This window comes from Xenopus laevis, chromosome 5L, assembly GCF_017654675.1.
Source record: "Xenopus laevis strain J_2021 chromosome 5L, Xenopus_laevis_v10.1, whole genome shotgun sequence".
Lineage (NCBI taxonomy): Eukaryota > Metazoa > Chordata > Amphibia > Anura > Pipidae > Xenopus > Xenopus laevis.
The window spans coordinates 163,831,157-163,851,315 of NC_054379.1; the positions used below are offsets into that span (position 1 = coordinate 163,831,157).

At 40.6% G+C, this 20,159-nt stretch overlaps 1 protein-coding gene across 1 annotated transcript in view; it reads right to left on the reverse strand.

Annotated features, from left to right (window-relative positions):
* fzd3.L (frizzled class receptor 3 L homeolog) overlaps positions 1 to 20,159 on the reverse strand; it is a 57,862-nt gene that overhangs the window by 13,101 nt on the left and 24,602 nt on the right. Inside the window, 2 exon segments of the mRNA NM_001090449.1 lie at positions 10,218 to 11,235; positions 13,189 to 13,385. Coding sequence (NP_001083918.1) covers positions 10,218 to 11,235; positions 13,189 to 13,385 — 1,215 coding nt within the window.

Below are 20,159 nucleotides of genomic sequence, written 5' to 3' on the forward strand. Positions count from 1 at the left end.
TTTTTGTCACAAAAAGTGGCAAGAATTTAGGTATGAAATAAAATATCTTAAAATAATTATTTAAAAAAAGAAAGATATTTCAAGCACAACACTGATCGTTAAATTCATCTTGGGGAGTGCTTTTATTTTGGTGGGGGTGGGTACAGGGAGGTCAGGGACATCAGGATGAACTGAATCCTGAAATCTGCACATACTAAAGGTACATATTTAGGAATGGGAAGGACATAAATTCAAATGCAGACACTCTTCCGAGCAACGTGGCCCATCCCTAGATGGGGGGGGGGATCACTACCAGATGATTCTCATTCTCTAAAGACAAATTTGTTTTCCTCAGAAGCAACAAAAGGGATTCATTAATCAGTGCTAAAAGCTATTGTAACTCTTGGAAGGGAGTGTCCGGCTAGAAATCAATACTTTGCTTTTAAAGGTTTCCTGTCAACAAAATAGGCACGAAAAAAACCTATATCTATATATATCTATATATATCTATCTATATCTATATATACATATATATGGTACAAATCCCTTAAAATATGCATCATCCTAAATGCATTTTGGATTTTAATAAACCCTTCATTTTGATTTATGTTAAGCCTAAAAATGGAACCTGCACATAAGGGGAAACCATGATAAAATAGTTTTTCCCAAGTGCTTTCTCACAAACACCCAAAGGAACGGTATCTCATCATCGGAGCATCTGTTCACTTTCAGCTGGAGAAGGTCTTCAGGTTACAGAACTGTAATGGGGCTTTATGTGGCATGGACGGCAGCCTAGACAATGGGCAAATTCAGAGAACATCCAATGCTTAATTAATATTTCATTGCTTTTGGTCAGCTGCATCAGCAAAAAGCCACATGCAAACCACAAGCTTGTACCAAAGCTCATCTTTTAGAGAACAATGATCTCAAAAAACATATTGAGCGTCATCAGGCTAAAGCTGGCCATAGAAGTTTCATATGATTCTCAGAACATTTATGGTGGCCGAATCATCCCAACATATATCTATGAAGGAACACTGGTCCGTTCATAAATTGGGTAGGTTTAAAAACGTCATCTGGCAATGCACCATGTTGAGCAGTACATTGGTAGATGAGTTAAGGTGGCCATAGACAATCTGGATTGGCCAAGCAGCTTTATTAGTAAAAGTAAGCAGCGTCTTGGCCCGTGTTTCGGTCTGGCCGACAGCTGAAAATTGGGCATTTATGATTTTTTCACCAGCGTGTTAATGTGTTCCTCTCCTTATAGTCTGCATTAGTGGATATTATAATATGATTGTTGGCCCAAGGGCCATTCAATATAGACCCAATATCATCCATCTCAAGGTGGGCACATCAGGGAAAAGATCTACTTGCTTGGCAACCTCACCAAACGAGTAGACTGTTAGGCGTACGGACAGCTGAAGTGACAAAGAACCACCATATCTATTCACTTCATGCTGTCTGGTAGTGATGTGCGGGCCGACCCGATTCCCGCGGGTTCAGGTCGACCTCGCAGTGCTCCTCACTGGTAGCCGGCTTCCGGTTTTATAGTCTCGCGTCTGCTCACCCTGCACCTTTTGTGACGTCATCGGCGGGGCGTCTATAAAAGGACCCCAGAAGCACGGGTGCGGGCGGGCGCGGGTTGTAGCAGGGCGGGTTAGGGTCGGGGAAACCCTGACCCACACATCACTACTGTCCGGATACTTCGTCCTTCAGTCCAAATGATAGCCCCTCGTGTCTGTGTGTTTAGCCTGAAGTTTGAATGCCTTTGCAAACATCACAATTACTATCTTTTTCTTTTTTCTCAAGACTTTTTTCCTAATATAAAACAAAAAGTCAGACTAAAAAAAAAACAAAAAAACAACTATTTCAAAGTACAAAATTTCGGATTTGTTATTCAGTAATATGAGAGAATTGTTAAAGAGTCTAAATTCTTCTGCAAAGCACTCTATACTACTCTATATAAAGAGTAATAATAATAATCCCCATGTTGTCACCAGAAGTATTTTTATTTTTATTAATGAAAACATTCATTAGATCTATACAAAGCAGTGTGTTCCTGGCACTTGTCAGGGGATGATTTAAAGGATTATTATACCGACTTAATGTACGTTCTTATCTTGCCATCAAAGGATCAGATCAGCTCTGCACAACCTCCTAGGCTGGCTGCTGTCCAAACTCATTAAAATTACACCGGCCGAGGGACAACAGACTCCCTAATAACTGCTCTGTCTGCCCTCCCTCTATCCCCATCTGAAAGACTCTCATTTTCTAACACACACATACAGGCACTCACACACACACACCACTCTTTAAACCACTTAATCTGCCCATCCTGTCTCCACCATCTCAAAGACTCTCTGTTGCTACTAAACACACACATAGGCACTCACACACAGACACACAATGTGATACACGCACATGCAACCCTTCATACAAGTACAAACAAACCTCTTTTACTGATAAAGTCACTTGTGCAGCACTAAGAGGGTTATTTATCAAAGGTCCAGTTGTTTTTTCCATGAAAAATGTGAGTTTTTGAGGGTATTTTTCAGTCAAAACTAGAATTTTTGTGTTTAAAAAAGAAAGAGATTATACCACAAAGCTGGAAATGGCTCGAATCCGAAAATACACCGTCTAAAACCTGTCAAGGTCATGTAGAAGTCATTGGCAGAGGTCCCTTCAACCATTTGAAGATGTTTGTAGCCTTCATGATGTTCGAGTTTTTTTCGGCAAGTTTTGCTCGAACACTCGATCAAAAACTCAAATAATTTGAGCGATTTGAGGTTTATTTTGCAGACAACTAAAACATTATTTACATTCAAGTTTTTTCGATAAATTATGAACCATTCCAGTTGTGAGTTCAAATGAGGTCTAAAAAAGCTCACATAGCTCTAAAATTCGACCTTTGATATATAACCCCCTAACTCTTACACAATAACACGCCACTCACTCATAGAAACTTACCTCTCATACATAAACATCATTCACATATTTTCTTTCCAACCAGATCTAAGGAACACACATACCACTCACTCACCTCTCATACATGAAGATCATTCACCGATTCACTCACTACCTCCTCAAACAGTCAACTAGATCTAAAGAACATCCAACCCACTCACCTCTCATAAATACACAACACTGACAAACCCACCACACTACCTTTACAACCTGCCAACTAGATCTAATAGACTAGAACTGAACATAAGGGCATACATGGAGATTCGGGGAGATTTAGTCGCCCGGCGACAAATCAACTCTTCTTTGGGCGACTAATCTCCCCAAACTGCCTTCCTGCCGGTTAGAATCTATATCGACGGCCGGGTTGGCACTCGGAGCGCTTCGTTTTCCGAAGTTTCCTTGTGAGGCAACTTTGGGCGACTTCAGAAAACGAAGCGCTCCAAGTTTAGTTTAACATTTGTCAAACTAAAATCTACCTGCTGATTGGTTGCGATCGGTTTATGGAACTAAAGAAAAACTGTGCAACTGTATTTTGGTGACAATTTCCCTTCTCACCAGATTACCAACAAGTTCCATCAACAACAAAAAATTTTTACATTTGCCTGCAGTGTTCCTCCATCTTTTACCTCTAGTCTAAAGAAAACTATTGGGTTCAGTGGTCCTTTCAATGATACTTATTCATCAACTTCATCAACTACAAAAACTACGAATATTTTTTAAATTTAAATATCATGCTCTCTAAAAAAAAAAAAAAAAGTTAAAATTCAAAATTTGGGATTCAAATTTCCTAAACTCAAATGTTCGAGATTTATTAAGCGACAAAACTTTAATTGAAAAAGTCAGCATCTAAAAGCCGGCAAGTTAATTGCAATTGTCCTAGGAAGAATTGAACAGATTTTCTTAAATTCAGTAACAAAAAAAAAATAAAAAAAATAAAAAAATTATATATATGTAGACATATTGAAAAAAAGAGTAGAATGCAACTTGGTGTTTTTTTCATGTTTGTACTCAGTATCAGTTTTCCAGATTCTAGTTATTTAATAATTAAGCTTATGTTTTTTTAAAACCTCAAACTCGAATGAGCTCACAACGCGAAGGGTTAACATACGAAAAACTCAAGCTCATCGAGTTTTCCACAGGAAAAAACTTGAATCGCTTGAATTGACCGAGTTTTTGAGTGAAACACACCAAACAAAACTCTTACATCATGCAGGCTATTAACATCTTCAAATGGTTCAAGGGACCTCTGCATTGACTTATACATTACCTCAACAGGCTAAGATGGTATATATTTGGATTCTAGCTATTTCTAGCTATTTCCACGGTTGGGGTATAATAAATTTGAGTTATTTTTTTTTTTTTTTAAAAAAAAAAAAGATTTATTTTATTACTTTATTTTATTTCCTTTATCTAGGGGCAGATTTATCAACGGTCGAGGTGAATTTTCAAATTCAAAAAATTCGAATTTCAAGCTATTTTTTGTGTACTTCGAATAGGGAATAGTCCAAATTCGATTCGAAGTTGAAAAAAAATGTGAATATCTAAATTTATCTCTCTTTAAAAATTAGACTTTGACCAATCGCCATCTAAAACCTGCCGAATTGCTGTTTTAGCCTATGGGGGACCTCATAGAACCTATTAGGAGTCAATTGGTGGACCTGGGAAAAAATTAGATCCAAATTAGATTGAATGATCGATTACTTCAATTCGTACGATTCAAAGTCGGACAAATACGGACCTATTAGATCGAAAACTGATCTATTCGGCAAAAAAAACTTCTACTTAATTTCGGTTGGTCTTTTTGAATTCAGATTTCGAAGTTTTTAAAATTCGACCCTTGATAAATATGCCCCTTAATGTTTACATGATTTTCTAGTCCATTATCCAGGAAACCTCAGGTTCTGAGCATTCTAGATAACAGTTCCCATACTGGTGTGTGTATATATTATAGAGTGAATAAAGTACCCCTCTTGTAAAATATAAGGATATTATAAGTTACCGAGGAGTTTCATGACCATATAAAAGTACGAGGCTGAAGGCCGAGTGTTTTTATACAGCTCATGGAACTCCGAGGTAACTTCTAATATCCTCATATTTTACAACTGGGGGTACTTTATTTATTATAATACACACGTTTCAGTGAGTCATGTGACACAAATGACATCAGAACTCACCGTTTATAACTGATGACATCAGAACTCACTGTTTATAAGGATATCATTTACAGGATATTCATAGCTTTGGTGTAATATATATATATATATATATATATATATATATATATATATATATATATATATATATATATATATATATATATATATATATATATATATATATATATATATATATATATATATATTGTGTTTCCATACATATAATAAGATCAATGTCTCCATGTATTGCTTTGTGCTTATGATATTATTATAAGTCAGAGTCACATTAGCCCTGGGCCAGAAGCACATGTCAGTAGGACGAGCCTATAATTCCATTCCAGCTCATTCCACAAGCACAGGACATATGAGACATATAATGACATTTGCAGGCAATAAAAGCCAAATCATTTGCAGATATTTCTTCCCAATTCGGCATCAATCTATTGCTCATTACAGTGAGAAATTAAATCAGATCTCATCCTGGCAAGAACCAATAGACCAAATACTAATGACATTCTCTCACTTTACACCTGCCTCCTCCTTTGGGATATTCTTATGGAAGAACAAACAAGCTGCCTGGATTCCCACAAACTGCAATGGGTCCTGAGTATTTCCCTGCAGAGACACCAATAGCTGCTCACGGGGGTACTTTTGCCTTTTAGCTCTTTTGAAAGAGAGATTTATTTAGAAACTGAATCTCCATTATATTTACCCACATTAATCCTCAGACAGTATTGTGAAAGATGATGAAATAGTAGCAGATATATTGACATAAAGTAGGATTACGGCCTGTGTGGCATTTCAGCTATAGTGGTTTTTCCTTCTATCGGATACGCAGGGGGTGGGAAGTCACCGGCACATTTCATTTCCTGCTGAATCTGATTTGGGAAATCTCCTGGGTCGATGTTTCCCACTCGTTACACATTCAGTGTAAAGGGAAGCTCACTCTTCTGCAACAAATCAAGATGGCAGATTCTACTACTTCAGAGAAATCGATATGAATGTAAAAATAACTGTTCTTTGTAAGAAAGCTTAAAAGACAAGGAAAGGTTAAAAGTAAGTCAACTTTATCAGAAAGGTCTATATAAATACACCAGTAAACCCTCAAAGTAATGCTGCTCTGAGTCCTCTGTCAAAAGAAACACCACATTTCTTTCCTTCTATTGTGTACTCATAGGCTTCTGTATCAGACTTCCTGTTAGATCTCCAGGGCTAGGGCTTGAGCATGCTCAGTTTGCTCCTCTCTCCCCCTCCTCTGCTGTAATCTGAGCCCAGAGCTATAAGTGAGTAGGGAGAGACTCAGGCAGGAAGTGATGTCACACCAAGCTAATACTGCAGCTGCTATCCTAAACAAACAGAGAGAGCTTTTTACTCAGGTATGATAAAGCATTCTACAGAATAAATATAGCATTCTAGCTTGCACTATTGCAGCTAATCTATTGTCAATAAAATGCCTCCGTAGCTTTCCTTCTCCTTTAGAAGCATAGAGTCATAAAGGGACAGACCAGCCACATTTCAAACACAATAAAGTTCAAAGGATGTATCTCAGATGTATCCGTATCCCCAGCTCCACTGAGTCTCTGATCTACTATCCCCTGGTAAATAGAAAAGCTAAACCAGTTCTTGATGTTATTAGAGGCGACTTTTTGCCCAACCCACCCCCTCCAACCGTGTCTCTGCTCTACCCAACCAGTTTCCATTCGTCTATGTTCTACCTTTCTCCACAACACTAACTTCTCCCAAAGCTCCAACATCGCTCAGGTATATCACCTACCTGACTGCAATTTACAGGAATTAAAAATGTTAAAGTTAATGTTACACTTGTTCGCATGGGGCAGATTTTGCCCAAAAAACATGCAAGTGTGGATTGCACACTTGCAGGTTTTTTAGACGACATTCGCCCCAAGTAGGGTTGCCACGTTTTCTGGAAAAAATATCAACCTTCCTATATATTTATCTTTTCTCCCTATTAATAACATTTGGATCACTGACCTTCCTATATATTTATCTTTATTCCCTATTAATAACATTGGCATCACTGGCCTTCCTATATATTTATCTTTATTCCCTATTAATAACATTGGGATCACTGACCTTCCTATATATTTATCTTTATTCCCTATTAATAAATTTGGGATCACTGGCCTTCCTATATATTTATCTTTATTCCCTATTAATAACATTGGGATCACTGGCCTTCCTATATATTTATCTTTATTCCCTATTAATAACATTGGGATCACTGACCTTCCTATATATTTATCTTTATTCCCTATTAATAACATTGGGATCACTGACCTTCCTATATATTTATCTTTATTCCCTATTAATAAATTTGGGATCACTGACCTTCCTATATATTTATCTTTATTCCCTATTAATAACATTGGGATCACTGACCTTCCTATATATTTATCTTTATTCCCTATTAATAACATTGGGATCACTGACCTTCCTATATATTTATCTTTATTCCCTATTAATAAATTTGGGATCACTGACCTTCCTATATATTTATCTTTATTCCCTATTAATAACATTGGGATCACTGACCTTCCTATATATTTATCTTTATTCCCTATTAATAACATTGGGATCACTGACCTTCCTATATATTTATCTTTATTCCCTATTAATAACATTGGGATCACTGGCCTTCCTATATATTTATCTTTATTCCCTATTAATAACATTGGGATCACTGACCTGCCTATATATTTATCTTTATTCCCTATTAATAACATTGGGATCACTGACCTTCCTATATATTTATCTTTATTCCCTATTAATAACATTGGGATCACTGATCTTCCTATATATTTATCTTTTTTCCCTATTAATAACATTGAGATCAACCATCATTTTTACCTGAGTGGTCAGTAAAATACCGGCCAGGTGGCAACCTTAGCCCCAAGTGACAACTGACAGGTCTAATTGTTCCCCAGAAGGCAGATCGGAGTAGAAGGGCAGTTTCTCGACTTGTGCTTATTTGTAGGCCAAGAAACTACCCAGTGTGGCAGTAGCCTAAAGCAGCTTCTATGAACCCATATGGGTGGAATGGATTTGATATTATATTGCTTTATCACACACTATCATGCTTCATCTGTAGTGGGGATAGTTAGTTTAACAACACCTCTAGGTCCTTCACTTGTCCATGCCTTCCTTAGGGAGTGAAAAAGATGATGGTCTCCAGCCGACACATGGGCACCCATTCCGATTAGAAGAAAAGAGGTTCCAGCTAAATATTCAGAGGGGGTTTGTTACAGTGAGAGTGTGAAGATGTGTAATTCTCTCCCTGAATCAGTGGTACAGGCTGATACATTAGATAGCTTTAAGAAGGGGTTGGATGGCTTTTTAGCAAGTGAGGGAATACAGGGATATGGGAGATAGCTCATAGTACAAGTTGATCCAGGGACTGGTCCCATTGCATCTTGGAGTCAGGAAGGATTTTATCCCCCTCTGAGGCAAATTGGAGAGGTATCAAATTGGCTTTTTCTCCTTCCTCTGAATCAACTGGCAGTTAGGCAGGTTATACTGTATATAGACTTAAAAATTTGAACTTGAACTTGACATGTGTCTATTTTTAACCTAACTTACTATGTTACTGACACAGGGTGTGCTGGTGGAATTACTAGAGGTTATATAGAGGGTGAGCAGAATATCATGGTCAGGCTGCAAGGGCTTTTATAGATATTATACCATTGAATTGTGGTTGTTTTTAACTATAATTCATAATTGCCATGCAACTGCCCTGGGAACAATAACTTCCCAAAAGAAACAGCAAGCATCATTTCAAAGGGGAAGCTAACTGTACAATGTAAGCAGCACACAGATAGTTATGAATGATGGATAATTAACCATGAAAGGAATGAGGCTGGCTCAGTTCAATGGCATCACAATTTTTCTTGCTCGCTGCATAAAGTGGGGGTTTCTTTAATCTCTCTCTGGTTCAGTTACACTGTTCTCTGCCAAATCCTTTTAAACAAAATGCCGTCCAGCAACTGGGCACGGAAACAATCCTTCCTTTCTACTTACTTTACCTCCTAGATGCAGGGAACTGGCCAAATCTATTAAGAGCCCGCTGGGTATTTTGTTACACGGCAGGATTTGTGTTCCATAAAAAGTAACTGGAAGGCTGAGGAGGTTATTTGCAGATGGGAACTAAACGCAATGGGAGCTGCTCCTCATATATAGGTGCACTCTGCCTTCATAGATTCAGGTATGTGTCCAAGTGACACATATAAATATAATGATTGGTAAGTGGGTGGGACGATCATCAGGGGGGTAGTTATAGATGGGACCCCATTTGTAGACCCCATGTCAGAGATGGTCCTGAGATGCAAAATGTGATTCATAGGCTGCTATGGGGATGGGGCTTGTTCGGTAGACTATGGTGAAGGTTTTAATATAATAGGGTCGGTGATGAGGAAACCATTTATTTTCATTGGGGCCAATTCTACTTGTTGCCATGACATGACCCAGGTGACGTATGGGCTAAAAATGAGGGACCCCTTGGAAGTGAGGACCCTGCTAACTTTGTAGTATAAGATGCTGTTTACTGATGCTGACTGTGCCTTTAAGAAGTACTTACATGAGATGTTTATGTAGTTGAGTCTATTCTTGCACTCATTAAACCCAAAGGTGATTAAAGGCGGCTGGCTGTACACAGGCAGAACCATATGGAAATCTGACCGATCGGCCTGCAGGCCAAATGTAAAGATACCATACAATTGGAAATAAGCTTTTATGATCACCTTTGCATTTTTATGTGTTGTTTGTGCTGATTGCAGAGCTCCGGTTCCCTTTCACTTTTTTTTGGCAGATGGAAGTTTTCTGTCAGGATGGATATTTCTTGACCCACCAGGACTGCAGGATTATTGATTTTAAACATCCCCGAACTGGTCATACACTTCCAGATGGCCGAGCAAACTACCAGTTCAAATCTGGGCATGTATGACCAGCTCAAAGAGTAATTTTTGTATAAATATTTACAAGATGACCAAACCCACTACAGTTGAAGGTTTCTAAGTAGCCTACTAGCATTATGCAGTGTTAGAAGAAAGAGTGGATAAGCATGGAATTGTCTGTTATTGGGTAAAAAAAAAAGAAAACACTCACCTTATATGGACACGGAATGTGATATTCTCGGCAGCGCTCTTGTACCCAAGTTGTCTCCCACACCCCTCGGTAGGCTTGCTCGTAGAAATAGCAGCCGATCACCACCAAGAGTGGCACAAGATAAAGAATGCTAAATACTCCAATGCGGATCATGAACTTCACTAGTTTGTCTTGGTTTTCCTTCTCCAAGGGGATTTCAATCCGGACTCTGTTCAAGGAAATAATCCCGGCGAGCAAGAGAGAAACACCAACAACAACATCCAGGCAGAGAGGGGCAAGGACAAAGTACCTCAAGGCATGGACATCATAGAGGCCCACAAAGCACACACCGCTTATGTTGTCTCCTTCAATTTTGTTCATAGCGAGCAGGATGATTGTTAAGGTCCCAGGAATGCCCCATGCACTGGCATGAAACAGTAAAGCCTTCTTCTCAATGGCTTCACTACCCCATTTTGGAACTGCTGCTAGGAACCAAGTAATGGTAAGGATAACCCACCACACACTGCCAGCCATGGTAAAGAAGTAAAGCACCATAAAGAGCATCGTACAGGCTTTGTTATGAGACCCTTGGGTTACGGTGGAAGCCTTATACTGGCTGGGGTTTGCACCATTGCATGCCACTTTGTCTTCTAGTAAAAACCCAATAAAGAAAATCAAGGACACCATCATGTAACAGACAGCATAGAATATGATCGGCCGCTCTGGGTAACGGAATCTTGTGACATCGATAAGAAACGTCAGGAAAGTAAATAATGTGGCAGAGAGGCAAACTATGGAAATGACTCCAATGAAGTATCTGGCAAAGGAGAGCTCTTCTCTACGGAAGTACATGTGCGGGCAGGGTGGAGAACAGTCTCGTACTCCCAGAAAGGAGTAGCCTAAATCAGGGTCAATTTTGAGTTCCCTGGGGCACCAGAAGCCATAGTCTCTTTGCACTGCTAAAGGGGTTTCTTCGGATGGTTCTCCAGACAGGCTGATGTCCACTATTCGGGGATATGGCTCATCACAGTCCGGAAAGCTGTTTGAAATGAAAAAAAATATGAACTGTAAAACCCATATCTGAACACCTGCACACAAAGTATGTTAAATCACACAAATACTCATAGGATGACAATGACAAAGTTGGCATCTTACTAGACTACATAGGTAGCTAAAAACATTGCCTCCCGAATCAAAATGTGATTATGGCTCACTAAGATATTATTCAGGAAGTCTGGAAAGTCCTCTCGGTCATGACTGCATCAAGCCATACATAAGGAGCACCGCTGGGGACCAAAGGATCCAATCAGTCCAATAGGAACCAATTTTTTCATTGAACTAATCCCCCCCACTCAGGTTGCAGCAAATAAACAATGTGAGCCCTAAAGATGGCCATACACTGTAACACTGGGGGTCAAATGGAAAGAGTACCATGCAACTGGCCATAAACCTGGAAGGTCTCATTCCATCGTTCTGTTCTTTTGGGTTGAAAGCCCCAACAGCTGTAATGCTAGGTAATAAGGAGGAGCTGAAAAATTACCACTGAATGGGGAGCATCAGTCCACATCCAAACTAGGCAACTACAAATATCTAAAAAATATAATTGAGGGGGTCTATACTGCCAGTCCGTATTGGACATTAGCGTACCAGGAACTTGCCCCAGTTCCCAAGGCACCATTAAATAGCTATTTATCAAAGACTCATAATCCATAAATGTATTCAATTAACACATTAAAAGTTAGTATATACTGACCCCATATGACCCACCTATCATATGGGTTATATGGGGTTAGTATGTACTAACTTTTAATATGTTAATTGAATTTTGGACTTTTTATGGATGAGTTATGGGACATATACCTTTGATAAATAGCTATTTAAAGGAACAGTAACACCAAAAAATGTAAGTGTTTTAAAGTAATGAAAATACGTACTGTTGCCCTGCACCGGTAAAACGGATCTGTTTGCTTCAGAAACACTACTATAGTTCATATAAAAAAGCTGCTGTGGAGCAATGGCGGAAATTGAAAAATGGCTATATGTCACAGGTTAACTAATGGATAACAGATAACACCATTAGACAGACAGAGCTTATTTGCCATCTGCTGTGTAAACTGAGCCTTTTCTCCTTTGAATGGCTGCCCCCATTGCTACACAGCAGCTTATTTATAAAAACAATAGTAGTTTTTCTTAAGCAAACACACCAGTTTTACCAGTGCAGGGCAACACTGCATTATATTTTCATTACTTTAAAGCACTTTTATTTTTTGACATTACTGTTCCTTTAACTACAAATCTCTCTCTAAAAAATTGGATTTAACTTGTGACTACAAATACTTACTGAATCTAAAAATATTACTATGAGGTAATTAGTGGTGTGCGGGTCAAGAAATTCTCGACCCACACCAGACCCTAACCCGCCCCCTTCCCAACCAGCCCCTGGCCCACCGTTCCCCTTCTATTTATAGACCCAGGTGTGACCACCCCGCAGTGACGTCACGAAAGGGCTGGGGTGGGCGCAAGTCAATAAATTTAGGGGCCAGAAGCTGGCAGTGCTAGGCCAAAGATTTTGTGCAGGAGCCGGCCCATAACACTTTGCAAGCTAAACTAACAACTTAGAACACAAACATTAAAGGGGTTGTTCACCTTCGAAACACTTTTTCAGTTCAGTTGTTTTCAGATTGTCCCCCAGAAATAAAGATTTTTTCAATTACTTTCCATTTTTATTTTACCATTTTGCTAAAATCTAAGTTTAAAGTTTATTGTCCGTCTCTGGTGTTTCAGTCTGGCAGCTCAGAAATTCAGGTGCAGAATCTAAACACAATTTTAATTACAATTTAATTACAATTTTTTTTAACATTTATTGGATACATTTCTCAGCAGCATCTCTGCATTATTAGCAACTATTTGAAAGCCAAAGATATAGCTCTTTGGCCACTCTGACTTCTTCTGTAAAATAACATGACATGAACAGGATTAAATGGCAACTCACCGGCTACATTCCATCTCTTCCGGCCACGGCACGCCAAACATCTCCATAAGTTTGAAGCATTCATTATAGGCTCTCTGACATAACTTGCGACAGGGCAGTGTCACGCGTCCGTATTCCATGCACACGGGTGCATAAAGAGCACACAGGAACGGGCGTAAATCTCGAGAACATTCCAGGTTCACCATGGGGTGGAAAGGCTGCGATAACCCATATAAGAAAAAAAATGACTTTTTAGTGATGTTATAAATGAACTGCTCCCTTTTACACCCTTACACACACTCAACATTTATATATGAACAACATGGCCGCAAGGAGTAATTTGTCTCTCCAACTACACAATACAGATTCAGAAAGGTTAAAATCTACCATAATTCCAACCCCAAAGATAAATAGTAGGACTCGCAGTTGAAGTGGTGAAATAAGTGGCCTCAGGGTATAATTCCGAAGCTTACAGAGCGAGTAATTAATGTAATAAAACAATGTAAATCAAACAGCATCACGGTAATGACTTATGGAACCTCAAGGAAGCCGTGTCAATGTCAAGTCAATGCAAAGGTTGAACCAATTTATTCTGAGTATATGAACAAGGGCATGCACTTCTTCTTGGTGTATGAACCAGAGGAATGTCATAATCGAAACATGAAGCAAGAAATAATATGCTGCCTACACAGTAAATGATCATTATTTGTATACTGCATGTATTTTCTAAAGACCTTTTCGGTGACTGTATGGGAGAACTTGGAGGGATATTTTTGAAGTTTTGTTAGAAAATGACAGACAAACCCTAAAATGCTTACCCCCCCCCCCCCCCGAGAGGAATGCAGAACCTCAAATTAACTCCTGACATGCGGGTGTTGACAGAGGTGAGGAGGAGGTAAAATGCAATGTGGATCTCTTCACGTCTGTTGACAAACAAGGAAATGTGGAAAACGTTTCTGGCCAGAACTGAACTATTTATGATGTAACCAGTTTTGCAGGTGCCTGGGCCCAAAGAGAGGCTTTCCAGCAGCATATTTGTACATAGACGCTCACCTTGGGATCAGTTACTTTTAGGAAGGGAATTGTGTGTACTGGGCTGCTTTCAGAGAGCCATAGAACAGTGACTGACTAGGGTCCGGCACATAGTATGGCCCCAATTATTAACCCACTGGTTAGAGTCCTGCAGGGGGTCGGAATATGGTCTATATTTTACTCCTTTTTTCTGTCCCCGCCCACTTCTGATGTCACTTTGGGTTTGCAGCAACATCACTGGTGGTCGGCGGGTAAGGCAGTTGCGGGTCAGGGTCGGGAAGTGGATCAAAATGGGCAAATACAGTATGCGTGTTGAGGTTCATGTTTTATAAATTGGTTCCGCGCAGGACTCTACCTTGGGCGTCCAAAGCTCCAAACAAACGAACAAATATACTTTTGTAGGTATGGTCATGTCCCAATCACTCTGCAATTATGCCAAAACGCCACCCATTACCTTGCGTACTCATTTCCATACGATATTTGGTGCGTGTATGGCGGGAGAAGAGTAGACCAATATCGGCAGACGGCTTGGATATCGGTCGGCTTGTCGATCTAGCGCCTTTAAGGTGCCGGTTAAGGTGGCCATACACATAGAGATCCGCTTGTTCGGCAATTTCGCCAAACAATCGGATCTCTCCACGATATGCCCACCGTGAGGTTGGTGATATTGGGCTATTCTGATCACGGACCCTAGGGCCCAACAATCAGATCATATGGGCGGACGGATCGCAGGACCGAATCAATGCACATATGCGGCCCGCGATCCAACGGGATTTTTACCTCTGCCTGATTGCCCAATGGTCGGCCAAATAATCGATCTGGGAAGCCCGTCAGAGGGTATGTTGACAGCTTTTATCTGCCCGTGTATGGCCAACTTTAGTGAATGGTCAGATCCAGGTAGAATTCTATTGTTTCTACCAGCTGTATATCTGATGATTCAGCTCTACACATCTGTATTGAAAAGAACAATCTTTCCCAGGAAAAGACTGTGATTGTTATGTCTATGGCCACCTGAAGTCACATCTCTTTAGTGAACCAATTAATCAAGATTTCCAACTCAGGGCCCCTCTATGGCACTGGGCACCTAACTGCAGTAACCCACCTAATAGCAGGCATGCCCATAGGTTAGACAGTGCTACATCATGTGAATAATGTGGTCCTACAAAGTCTGTTTTGCCTCAGGCACTACTAAAGAAGGCCTTGTGTGTGTCGCTGCCTTCAGGGTATACAGGCACCTTTCTTTGTGCTTGTCAAAGCAAATACATGCTCTGCCAACCGTAATACATTTACTTTCAGTTAGTGCTAAGAGCAATGCTTGCAGTCAAGTGGGTCTCACGTGAAAGGGCAAGTTAAGACGATCACAGATATGTATAAAGAACATGCCCAGAATCTGATCCAATAAAAAAATATCAATCACACTGATTGAGCTCCCTTTCAGAAGCCGTTAAATAGATCATATCAGTAGGGGAGTACCCAAGCGACAAACGGGATGGATGAGAAGTGAGTGGTGGGAAAGAATAGCAAGGAGCAGAATAAGGGGGGTGAAAGGGAAAAGCCGACACAAGCAAAGTGAATGGAAAGAGACATAAAGCAGGGGCAGAGCATTAAAGGTCTATAGAGCTCAAGTCCTATGCGTGCAAATGCTGGAGAACGAAGTGGCCTAAAACTGAATACAAGGCCTTGCACCAGAGTGAAAATCTAGCTAAAAGGCGAACTAACCCCTAAAAATGAATTTGTATACACTGAACTTATTGCACGAGGCTAAAGTTTGAGCTTGTCAATAGCAGCAATGATCCAGGACTTCAAACTTGTCACAGGGGGTCACCATCTTGGAAAGTGTCTGTGACACTCACATGCTCAGTGGGCTCTGATTGGCTGTTGAGAAGCTAAGCTTAGGGCTCGTCACTAATTATCCAGCAGAAAATGAGCTTCCCTGGCTGTAATATAAGATGATGCTACAGGTTTGCGGATTATTAAATTCTGATGCTAACTGCACTGGTTTCTGTGCTGTATTAATTACTAATCAGCCTTATATTGTGACATTTCTATTCTATGTGTACTGTATATTGTGAGTGGGTCCCTAAGCTCAGTAAGTGACAGCAGCACAGAGCATGTGCAGTGAATCAGCAGAAAAGAAGATGGGGAGCTACTGGGGCATCTTTGGAGACACAGATATTTACTGCTAAAGGTCTGTGGTTGCCTTGGGCTGGTACAGAAGCACAAATCATAATGTACAACATTTCTACCTACTTCTTTAGTTAGGCTTTAGTTCACCTTTAAGGAGCAGTGCTCATAGACAAGAGAGCCTGAGGATCCCAAGGGATTATTGGTTAAAGGTACAGTCAAAGTGCTTGCACCTCACCATGAAAGTAGTCATATGGCCGAAAATACACCTAGATATAAGGAACAAATACTTGAGAAAGCGGGGAGCCCCTGTCCACCTCCTGTCACTTCTGGCAAGGCATAGATGTCCAGCCTTAAGCTCTACATCGGGGATCCCCAACCTTATTTACACGTGAGCAACATTCAATTCTAAAAAGAGTTGGGGGACAACACAAACATAAAAAATATTCCTGTGGGTGCCAAGTAAGAGCTGTAATTTGCCATTTGTTAGGCCATAAGTGGACTGGCAGCCTACAGGAGACTGTTTTGGCAGTACCTTAAAGGAATAGTTCAGCGTGAAAATAAAAACTGTGTAAATAGATATGCTGTGCAAAATAAAACATGTTTCTAATATAGTTAGTTAGGCGAAAATGTAATGTATAAAGACTGGAGTGACTGGATGTGTAACATAATAGCCAGAACACTACTTCCTGCTTTCCAGCTCTCTAACTCTGAGTTAAGGTGGCCATAGACACACAGATCCGATCGTACGAATCGAGGATTCGTCCGATTTTCAGATCGTGTGTGGCGTGTGCCGACATCTTTCGCCCGCCGGAGATTGGTCGTTTGGTCGATCGGTCAGGTTTGATTTTGATCCGACCGATCCCGCCGAAGCTCATGGCACATCGTAATCTGATCTACTGCCCATGCCCCAAAAGTCACAAAGTTTTCCTATTTCACGTTGTGACTTTTGGCACATGCGCAGTAGATCCGTACCGGTGAAATGCTCCTACTGGGCATGCTCCAAAAACGCAGGTCAAAGCAGGAAGAAGATCCCTTGGGAGAAGATGGCGCCTGTGAACTCCGTGGACTGGACCTGCGCAGAGGGGTGAGCAACAAGTTAGGGGCAATTGCCCGGCTGGACAGGTAGGCCAGGTGGGAGGAGGGGCAACACAGGGGAGGGGGGAGGGGTTTTGCGCCCAGGGAATTTCCTTTTCCTTTAAGGGTGGCCACATGGTACATATCTGTTCAGTGAGTTTGCAATTGACCTTCAGCATGCAGCTCAGATTCAAAAGCAACAGACATGACCCATGGAGCCCCCCTTCAAGTCTCTGATTGGTTACTGCCTGGTAACCAGGGTAACCAGTTAGTGGAAACCAAGAGAGTTGAAAAGCAGCAAGTTGGGCTATGTTCTTTTATGTTAGACATCCAGTCATTCCAGTCTTTATACATTACATATTTGGCTAACTAACTATATTAGAAACATTCTTTATTTTGCACAGCCTATTTACCCAGTTTTTATTTTTACACTGAACTGGTCCTTTAATGAATCTTTTCAAATACCCAGGTTCTTAAAGGGGTGGTTTACCTTCAAACAACTAGTTGTTTTCAGATAGATCACCTGAAATAATGACTTTTTCCAATGACTCTCTATTTTCTGTGTGTTTTTCTAATATTGAAATGTAAAGTGTTATTTTTCACCTTCTGAAGCAGCTCTGGGAGGAGGGGGGTCGCCGACCCTGTAAACTGTTCTAAATAGATACATTTAGTTGATACTTTTCTTTGTCCCCGCTGAGCAGAATCTCTGGGTTTCATTACAGGCAGCTGTAATGCTCCCCATAGACGCGACGATTCTTCTTGCCGAACGACCGATTTTAGGGAAGCCCGACCAATTATCGTGTGGTTAGTGGTATTCGAACAATCGTACATCTTACGATTTTTTTGGCCGACATCTGTCGGGAAATTGATCGGCCAGGTCAAAAAATCTTTGTCGGTCCCAGTGCAATCTCTCTATGTTTGCAGGGCCAAGCAGGCAGCTCCCCTTTGTTTTCCTGGTAAATTGGTCTTTTTAGTTGATGGTAAATTCGTACGATCGTACGATCGTTCTGAGAAGATCGTGGTCTCACGATCAGGATCTGATCTTTTAAAAATCTCAACATCTATGGCCAGCTTTAGACTTGATACAATAGTTACTAATACTCCAGAGATGCTGCTGAGAAATGGATCAACTCAATGGTGCAAAATTGTAGAGTCTGGACCTGAATTACTGAGCTGTCAGACTCAAACACCAGAGACACCAACATTCAACTTTAACCTTAGATTTTGGAAAAACAGTAAAAAATAAATAATGGAAAGTAATTGAAAAAAGTCTTTATTTCTGGGAAACAACTGAATTGAAAAAAAAAGTGTTTGGAAGGTGAACAACCCCTTTAAAGAGACACTCCCCTTCACACAAGCACAGGGTAAATATTGGCCCAGAATATTAAACAAGCCTTGGCCATTCTAAGGGGTATAAAGGGAAAGAAAACTCAGCAGCCAGCGGGCATAACCGGGCTGACAGCGAGGATTTACTCACGGACAATAAAATTGGGGTAGAGGGGGGAAAAAAATGACTTGTATGAAAATGCACAGAGAAAGGTTTCTTGTTTTCCAACGCCTTAATCTTGTCCACTTTTGTCTTTTAGCGGAAAGAGCGGCCATTGCTGAAACAAGCTCGTCTAATTTTCCACTCTAGAATTTTGGTTTGCAGAAAGGCTAAGGGACATGGAGCCAGCGCTGGGAGTGTTCAAATTCAAATTAACAGGGGTCTTTGTTCCTCCGCTTGCCTCCTCCTCTTACATTTCTATCTTGGTAACCATGGGAAACCCCCCCCCCCCCGCTGACACCCCTTCAAGCGTAGCAGCAGGCCAAGCTTAGCCGAGGGTGTGAAAAGGGTACCAAGTCAAAAGGGCAGATTTGGCTCCTGAGAATCCAAATGGCAGCCTTTGTCAGGCCACAAAAGAGTTGGTAACCATGGTAACCCCTTTCTGTTGGGGGGACCTGAAAAGATTCACGGCACAAAAGGATTCCCCCCCTTTACAACTGTCCGGGGGCTCAGCTGCTTTTGTGTCATCTGGAAACTTTAATTTGGGAATATACAACATTTTATCATTTTAAGCTTTTATATTCCATGGAATTAAGCTTTTACATCCAAACATTCCTGGCAGATGAGAACTGGGATATTAGTAGAACTGCGTTAATATAAAATGTATAATGGTGGAGGAGGGGGCACCCCATGAAAAATACATGAGCTGGTGGGCTATTTAAATGGGAAGAGCTACTTAGTATGTATTGCTAGTCAGCTATAAGTCACCATTACTAATCTCCCTGGGTGACAAGACCTATGTTGTAGGTAGCAATTTTTATCTGCATCTTAGTTGCAGAATATTAAATATTTCATGAACGGTCTACAAAATCCCTACTGTAAAAACCAGTGCTGTAGTGAATACTTGTCTTCACTGGGTTTCCATTTCATGGTGTTTCTGGCCCTTTAAACGAGACATATAGGATAAATGGAAAAAAAAAACCCCTAGTTATGAGTAATATTTGGCGTTGCTTTTCCATGGTGCTAAAAATGTATATTATCTTTAAAAATGGCCCCTTTGTTAAAGCTCCCTATAGATGTTCTCTGGTCCCTGTCCATGTTTCAAATGTGGGGTGGGTGTGTCCTAACAGTCCCTGCCAGTAGCACAGTAGGAGGGGGACAGCCAATCAGAGCCCTGCAGTCACACAAGCACAGACAGGCTTTAGTTCCCGATCAGGTCCAGCCAGCTGCCGATTGGTTGGAGAAGGGAAGGGAGGGATTATTAGGGTTTTTG